The sequence below is a fragment of the Canis lupus genome, chromosome 33, assembly GCF_003254725.2.
Source record: "Canis lupus dingo isolate Sandy chromosome 33, ASM325472v2, whole genome shotgun sequence".
NCBI lineage: Eukaryota > Metazoa > Chordata > Mammalia > Carnivora > Canidae > Canis > Canis lupus.
The window spans coordinates 31583469-31592267 of record NC_064275.1 but is presented as its reverse complement, the minus strand read 5'-3'; the positions used below and the strand labels follow the sequence as shown (position 1 = coordinate 31592267).

General features: G+C 55.7%; 1 protein-coding gene across 1 annotated transcript; it reads right to left on the bottom strand.

Moving 5' to 3' along the window:
- Positions 1-239: 239 nt before the first annotated feature.
- CPN2 (carboxypeptidase N subunit 2) lies at positions 240-8565 on the bottom strand. The gene is made up of 2 exons (XM_025473223.3): positions 8413-8565; positions 240-2614 (listed from the first exon to the last, which is right to left on the bottom strand). The coding sequence occupies exon 2, from the start codon at positions 2609-2611 to the stop codon at positions 968-970; it is 1644 nt and encodes a 547-aa protein (XP_025329008.3). The 5' UTR covers positions 2612-2614; positions 8413-8565; the 3' UTR covers positions 240-967.
- Between the last annotated feature and the right edge of the window lie 234 nt (positions 8566-8799).

The window sequence follows — 8799 nt, the reverse complement described above, 5'->3', positions numbered from 1 at the left end:
CCGTGGAGGACCGATGAGGATTTGAATCCCAAAGCTTCTGGGAGCTGAACCCAATGAATCTGGGAGCCTGTTCCTTCGGCAAATCTGCTGAACGACCTTCCATCCCCTTAGAATTTATGGTGATTCTGATTTGAGCCTCGGGAAGCACGTTTTTTAAAAGAGCATCACTGGACATGAGGGAGGAGGGACACTTCCTTGTCTGACGCGGACATGTGCCTCTGTCTTCCCCCAAACCTGTCCCTGCCCCTGGTGATGGCTTCACTGTCCTCCCACCCAGAAGCCAGGACACGTGCACCCTTCTCTGACCTCTCCTGGCAGACCACGAGTGAGTTCCTGGAGGGCCTGCCATACATCAGATTCACTTCTCCCTCCCTCACCCCGGCATTTCCCCCGACCCGTCCACACTGCAGGCAGGAGAACCAGGCAGGAGCTGCACATGATTCGGTCTGGGGAGACAAAGAGCCTCCTCGGGCTGGGAACAGGAAGGGGGAATGGACAGAGGGGTGCTCAGAAGCATTCGCTGACCGGTAGGCCAATGAGGATCAAGGCTGAGAAGAGACCAGAGACCACACCCGGCTCCTGGGCTTGGCGACCTGCTGGAGGGGAATCCAGGAGGAATGGGGAGCAGGTCTGTTCCACACGGGTTTGTGGCTGAATGATCAGACACGGGGCTGCAGGTTGTCGTGCATCCCGCCCATGAACCTGAGATGGAGATGTGGGTTGTCACGCATCCCATCCCAGGGACATACATGCACAAGATTCCCCAGGGAGACCGAACAACAGGCCCCTGGGGGGCACCAGCATGGAGGAGGTGCCTGGGAGACTGAAGGGGTGGCTGGGCTCTTAGGGAGTGGTGTCCTGCCAACCAGAGGAGGACTGGTGCAGAGAGCTGAGGCCCACTGAGGCAGATGCACCAGAAAGCCGACAACTGAAGCGCCTCCAGGCCTCAGCTCCGTATGCCCTGCGCCTAGTGCCCCCCTGGCCGAGCCTCTATAGCCACGGTGACCCTCACAGAGCCACAGCTCGACTTCAAGTCCCACCCCTGGCTGGCATTATATGTCATCCCCGGGGGGCCCGACCCCTGCCTGGGAGACAGCTGGATGTTTAGCCAGCGACACCGGGCCTCGTCACAGGCAAGCACCACGGTGCCCTCAGGGTTGCTGTAGGTGCACCGGCTCCAGACAGCCCTTTCCTCCACCCCCAGGTCCCAGCTGCTCCCTGGGTCCCCGTGCTCCGGCCCCGGGGCCTGGAAGCCCAAGTGATCCCGAGTGACAGGACACACCAGCTGCTCCTCCTTTAGGGCAGGCAACACCTGGCCCTTCAGATAGGCAGGGCCTGCACAGTAGGTCTGGATGTTGAAGAGCCGGTCGCTGTACTGGTACAGCCACTGAAAGAGGTAGGCCAGGTGGCAGTCGCATTGCCAGGGGTTGCCGTGCAGGGCCAGGTTGAACAGGTTGTAGTTGCTGTCGAAGATGCCCGTGGGGAGTGTGGTCAGGAGGTTCCTAGACAGACTGAGCAGTTCCAGATTGGACAGGTTCTGGAAGAGGGCTGGGTGCAGGGCTGTCAGGTTGTTGCTGCCCAAGTAGAGCTTAACCAGCCCCTCAAGGCCTCTGAAGACGCCGGCCGGGAGGTGGGTAATGGCGTTGTGTGACAGCGTCAGGGAACTGAGGCTGGACAGGTTGGCAAAGGCGCCCTCGCTGACAGCCTCCAGCTTGTTGTAGGACAGAGACAGGACCAGCAGGCCAGGGGTAGGGGCAAAGAGGCCGGCGGGCAGCACCCGCAGCGCGTTCCCCTGCAGGCTCAGGAAGGTCAGGTTGCCCAGGGAGGAGAAGACCGACAGGGGCAGGTGCCCGATAGCATTGCGCTGCAGCCACAGCTGCTCCAGCCGGAAGAGCCGGGAGAACACCCCCGGGGGCAGCTCCGAGATGGAGTTGCCGTCCAGGAAGAGCTCCCGAAGGCTGTGCAGGCCACCGAACACGCCCGGGGGCAGGCCGGAGAGCGCGTTGTCGCTCAGCCTCAGGGTCTGCAGGCTGCCCAGGGGGTCAAACAGCCCCTCGGGCAAGTGGGCCAGCAGGTTCTGAGCCAGGTTGAGGCTCTGCAGACGCGTCAGAGGCTGGAAGAGCCTCCTGGGCAGGCTCTGGAGCCGGTTGCCCTGCAGCTGGAGAGACTCCAGGGCTTCCATGTGGCCGAAGAGGCCCTCGGGCAGAGCCTCCAGCAGGTTGAAGTTGAACGTGAACTTGCCCAGCGAGGTCAGGTTGGAGAAGGCGGCGGAGCTGAGGTTGGCGAAGGCACCGCCCGTGACCTCAAGGTCCTGCAGCCTGGGCAGCCCCCCGAAGGCGTCCGGCCCGAGGTGCTGGAGCGGGGCGTTGAGGAAGACCACCTTGGTCAGGTTGGGGCTGCCGCTGAAGGCCCTGGACCCGAGCGTGCTGAGCGACGTCTCCACGAAGACGATGTCGGTGGCGAGCGGCGGGATGTCGGGCGGGACAGCAGCCAGCCCGGCGTCGGAGCAGAAGAGCTCCTGCGCAAAGCAGTCGCAGCCCGCAGGGCAGGGCCGGGCGCACCGGGCCAGGAGCAGGAGGCAGGCCCAGCGCAGCCAGGCCCGGGGCAGCATGTCCTGGTCCCGGGGAAGAGAGAGCACAGGTGATGCCTAATCAGGGCGTGAGGCCAGGGGGCGGCGGGGACGGCAGTGGGGATAGTGGGGACAGGGGCGGCAGCCTGGCGAGCTCCACGGGTGCAGGGCTCAGACTCCAACAGCGAGGGGCCACGGGGCCTGTCCCGGTCGCCGGGGGGTCAGGGGCAGGGCCCACGTCCCGGCCTCCTGGTGTCCCGTGTTCTCTCCAGGTGGGAGAGCGTGCAAATGAGGTCAAAAGGCATGGAAGCGAGGGAAGGGAGGGGACCGTGGGGTCTTGGAAGTTTGCAGGCAACGGGTAAAATGCGGGAGGTTATTAGCGCCTTGGAGAAGCTTCAACCATGACTCTGCCCGCGTTCCCGCCGCGGGAGGTTTCAGAGCCTCACTGTCTGCTCTCGTATTTCTGCCAGGGGTGACAGGCTCCTACCGTTTTTTCTTTTTTTTTTTTTAAAGATATTATTTATTTATTCATGAGAGACAACAGGGAGAGAGAGAGGCAGAGACACAGGCAGAGGGAGAAGCAGGCTCCATGCAGGGAGCCCGATGCAGGACTTGATCCCGGGACCCCGGGGTCAGGCCCTGGGCCAAAGGTGGGGCTAAACCGCTGGCCCTGGGCTGCCCTGACGGGCTCCTATCTTGAATGCGTCGCCTGCTCCCTGCTCCTGCTGCCAAATGCTCTCCTCCTGCCCACCTGCCTCCCCAGCATCTTGGAGCCCTTGGAACTTTCCAACACTGTGTGGACAGGACGGTCCCAGATACGGGGATTCCACAGACCAGTAGGTTTTCTTCGTTTTTTGGGTTTTAAGAAAGGAAAGAGGACCGAGGTTTTAGTTAGCTAAAAAAAAAAAAAAAAAAAAAAAAATTTTAATGTAAGCATCCAACCCCAGGTCACAAATGGGTGTTGCCATGTACAGGTGTGTCTTATGGCTCATTTTTTTTCTTATATATGAACCACTAGCCAATATGTAAAAATTGAGGAATATCACATTAAAAAGTCCAGATTTCAGGGATCCCTGGGTGGCGCAGTGGTTTAGCGCCTGCCTTTGGCCCAGGGCGCGATCCTGGAGACACGGGATCGAATCCCACGTCGGGCTCCCAGTACATGGAGCCTGCTTCTCCCTCTGCCTATGTCTCTGCCTCTCTCTCTCTCTCTGTGTGACTATCATAAATAAATTTTAAAAAAAATTAAAAAAATAAAAATAAAAATAAATAAATAAAAATAAAAATTAAAAAAAAAAAAAAGTCCAGATTTCAGGATGATTTAGGAGCAGCGGCTCACATTCCCGCACGACCTGACCAATGGGGCTCAGCTGCCCCACCAGGGGGTGTGCACCCCCTGGGCACTACTGCTCCCACCCATCATTTACGGAGCTTGTAGCGGCACAAGTCCGTGAGTTCCGGTACCGGCTGCACCACATTCCAGCCGTGTGACCTTGGGCATGTCACTGAATCTGGCTTCCTCACTCTCCTTATCTGTAGAACCGGGTAGCAATAGTGCCTACCACCGCATCAGGGTAAGTGCGAGGGTTGACTGAGGAAACGTAGGCAACGCTTTTAGATCAGTGTCTGACATAAAGTGAGAAATTAATAAATTGTGTTAATTATTGTTAAAGATTGTAAGCCACCGTCGTAACAGAAGGGTTATTTGAACACCAAAAAAGTAGGAAGAATAGAGTGGCCTTTAGATAGAATATATTTGGCTTTACTAAAAAAGACAGGAAGGAACGAAAGAAGAGAGAGAGAGAGATGGGAGGCAAAGAGAGAAGGAGGAAGGAAGAAAGACAGAAAGAAAAAAACCTTTGAACAACATGACCCTAGTTTTCTCAATTTACCTGCCCCCAGTAAGCACCGGAGGCGGCTTGGTGCTGGGGCATCTTGGCTCCAAAGCCCTCTTGCCGGCTGCCTCTCTGCTGCCCTTGGCTGGCTGCCTCCTCCATCCGAACGGCTCCCCATGGGCAAACAGTGCTTACGAAAGCTCCCTAACCCCGCTCCCATTCAGGCACTCAATAATCTGATTTTTCCAGGAATTTTCCTGCCTAATCAATAGAGCAGGGACCGTTTCTCCCACAGAAAGCACACACCGCCCCCCTCGGGGCTCCTCCGCGGTTGCAGAGATACTGCGTGAGCCCCAGGAAGGTAGGAGGGAAGGGCTCCGCTGTAACGACCGCGCCTGCCACTCACGACACCCGGATCCTAGACGGACAGCCTTGAGGCAATAGAGCCGCGGGCTGAAGCTGCGCTCTGTAACCCTGTCTGGGGTTGAGAAGCAAGGGGCACACATGGGTCTGAGGTTGCTACAGATAGGAAGAGGGCCCTGGCTGCAGAAGGAAGAGGTGGCCAGGGCAGCCCGGGGGGCTCAGTGGTTGAGCATCTGCCTTCGGCCCAGGTCGTGACCCTGGAGACCCTGGATCGATTCCCACGTCGGGCTCCCTGCGTGGAGCCTGCTTCTCCCTCTGCCTGTGTCTCTGCCCACCCACCCTCTGTCTCTATGAATAAATAAAAAATATTTTATAAATAAATAAATAAGCCATAATGCATAATAATGCATAGTGATGTGCCAGTCCCCTTTCTTGTTAACTCCTTTGCTCCTTGGCTCCCAAAGGCAGTTTCCAGAAAAAAAAAACTTCCACTAGAACGGCCACATACAAGGGACCTCACCTAGTCTGTCCCCACATGCCTAAGGGCATGCACTGCTGTGACACGGTCAGCCTAGGGAGGATCGACCTGGGAGACAAGCGCCTGGGTACCTGAAGCAAGATTTAAAGTGCTGCCATAGGCTCCAGAGGTATGTGTCCCTTTGTTTTGCAAACTTCTCACCCCTTGGAGGTGTTGTGGTGGGAAGAGGGCCAGAACAGGGCCTCTGTGGTTCAGGAAGGAGAGAGCCCCATCTACGGGGTTGGAGGAAGCAGGGGATGGTACTCACAGTGAGGGTGCGGACGCGGGCCATTTCCCAGCTATCCACCCCCAGCCCAAGACTCATTCTCTTTGTGTCCTAGAGTCAGACAGTCTATGGCTACAGGCGTTGTCTCTAGCCCCCATTTGCTGTGTGGCCTTCCCTGAGTGGCTTAACCTCTCTGTACTTCCATTTCCTTATCTTCAAACAGCAAACTTTAATTCTACCTATTTCACAGGGTTGTTCTGGGGATTGAATGAGAAAATATGTTGGAAGCTGCAAACCCAGAGCCTGGTGCACAGTGAGCGTTCATGACCTTGATTATTCGGAGCTCAGGCCAGCCCCAACTTTGCTCTAAAATTGTCACAGAGGTCAGCTATGGAAAACCTGCTGAGATCATCCAATCACCCCTTTTGTGGACCAGCAAGACGCCTCTCTACAGCACTTTCTCTGGCTGTTTCCTCCCAGCCAAGGGAAGCTTGTAATTGTTTTGTCCTTGGTTCGGGGCAGCACAGATTCTGATGGCTCTGGCCGGGATGCCCTAGACTTGGGCTCCTTTCCCAAGTGCCCTCAAGAGCAGGTCACTGGGGGCTCTGGAGATGGGTAGTGCTCCTGCCGAGGCACTGTGGGGGCTGGCAGCACAAGGGACTGTGGGACAGGAGCCAGAAGATTCCTGCTTCTCATCTGAGAAACCACCTCCACATTTCTGCAGAGACCAGCAAATGCCCACAGAAAACGTTCCATAGTTTCAGCAAGCCAGGGGAGTCTGTCTTTGGCAGGGGCAGGGGCAGGGGAGTGGTTGACTCGTTGCAAATGGACGTTTTCCTCTTCTCAAATTGCTTTTGGATTGATATGTTTCTGTGTGTGCCACAGGCTGGTCTGTCATCCACCACAGAGCCAACCCTCACTGCTTCCAGAGGGTGATGGGCGCCCAGAGCCGCAGCCCCGAACTGTCAGAGGACTGCTGCTGCTGTACTCAGGGATGGCAATGTCCAGGTCTGCATCGCCAGCAGGGCTGGACTCTGCCCCTTGGGCCACAGTACCTCTCAGGGCAGGAAGAGGGGCATCACAGGCTCATCTGGAGCCCCTGACTGCTCCGTCCAGGTCCCCCCGGAAGTCCTGCCGCTCCTTGGACCCCGGGCTCCCTTCCTGGGCTCCTGCCTCTGCCCCCACCCCACCTGTGCAGCGGGCTGGCCCTCCACCTGCTGCCCACTGTGTCCCAGGCAGTGAATTAACCCCTAGTGCCTGGCTTCTGCATTTGTAAATTGAGAACAATCACGACAGCAACACTACCACCTAAATCACAGTTTTGTTAGAGTTGTGGTAATTAAATGAGATAACTGGCATTGAGTTTGTGATACAGCGATATAGTAAGAAATATATATTTGGTCTTTGTCCTGGCTCCTGCCACAGAGCTCCAAAAACCCTTGAAATTTCCTGAGAGATAACAGAGGATTGTCTTTTATTATTCATAATGAGACCCTTTCAACCCACACACTTATATAAATGGAGTGACTCTCAATGGGCCCCTAGATAAGCTTCAGATTATACAGTTCAGAGGTAGCAGCTACCTCCGAAAAAGAGAATTGTGAGTGATTTTGATTCTTTCCTTTTGCTTTATCGTATGTTTTCTACAGTTTCTAAAATAATAATAAGTAGGTCACCTTTGTAATAAGGTTGAAAATCATAAAAATTCAGATAATCATGTAAAACACACAACCCAGTTCCAAAGACATCATTCGGGCTTCCTGGATTGCTCTCCTCCCTTGCAATTACATTGCGAAACCTCAAAAGAGCCTGTCAGCAGAGCGTAATGAGAGAAGCCTGAACTGAGCACTGTCCTTTATTCAGATGCTTCCCGTGCTTTGCCACCTCTACCTCCCCTTCTACCGCCCTCTCCATTTTAGAATGTCCCCGTATCTCCCCATTTCCCCTGTATTCACACCTTCCCCGGGAAGCCGTCCTTGCCTGCATCTCCTGTGGATCCCATAGGTCATTCTCATCCTCAGTTGAATGTTTGGGTCCTTCTGCTCTAACTTCTGGTCGTTTGCACCCACCTGCCTGCGAGCTGCTGGGGCTGGGCATGCCTCCTGCAGCCTGTCTTGCCTGGCCGTACACCCCGCAGCTGTCCCAGAGCGGGGCCGAGTGTGGTGCGCTGAGTTGAACTCAGTGTGTCTGGGGCTCTTGGTCCCCTATAATCACACCTTGTGTTCCTTGTGCTTAGTGGAGCGGGGAAGCACTTGAGCTCTCCCAGGGCTGTGACCCAGGTTCAAATTCCAACACTGCTCCCTACAGGCTCCGTGGGCTTGGGCAGGTCACTCCTCCTCTCCAAGCTTCAGCTCTCCCACGCATGATTGTAACCTCATCCTTCAGGGTTAAAATTTGTCTCCAGGTGGATAATATATATGCTTACGCTGGATAATAAATACAAAGCACTTAACACAGTACCTAGCAAATAGTAAATGTTCGATAAAAGGTAGCTACGTACAGATTTCATTCCTAGAGTGACTCTATCAACTAAACCAGGTCTCAAAGGGAAGCGACAGGCTGGCATAAACCAGGCATAAAGGAGGAGGGAACCAGGCAAACCTGGACACACGCTAGTCCTGCTTATCCCACCATTCACTTTGTGCTCCCAGAGCACACGGACCAGGTCACCTTTATCTCAGGATGTCCTTGCTGCCACCTGCCTCCTGTCTCAGACCAGCACCACCCTGCCTGGGTACCGAGGGGGCTTCTCCCCCCATGGCAGAGGACAGGAACAGTGTATCCTGCTTGGGGCTGGGGACAGGCTCTGAGCCTGAGAGAAGTAACCTGTCCCTTTCCTGCCCTGCAGCCAGGATCCAAGGCAAGATTCCTGCCACATCCCCACAGACCCCAGGAGACCTACCGTGAGGGGCTGAGTGGATGCTCCCCAGAAGCTCTGGCTCTTCCTAGGGAGCAGAAGTGTGTCTGGTGTGGTCTATGGTCAGTGTGAGCCCAGCAGCCCCAGCGGTGATCAAAGTTCCGGGCAGAGGTTCCTCCCCTCACATGGACTAAGTGTTCCCGGAATGTCACCAGGGTCACAGGCAGGAGAAGAGAATATGGGGCAAGACCTCTGAAGATTAACCAAATGACCCTGAACTGGTTCCATGGACAGATGGCCACTGAGGCCAAAATCCAGCTAAGATCACAGGCCTGGCCACTTTAGGACTCTAGAAAGTTCCCAGTAGGCTGATCCAGGGGTGAGGACCGAGGCCTGGGGTCCACGCTTACCTCCCCTCCTGGCAAAAGGTCA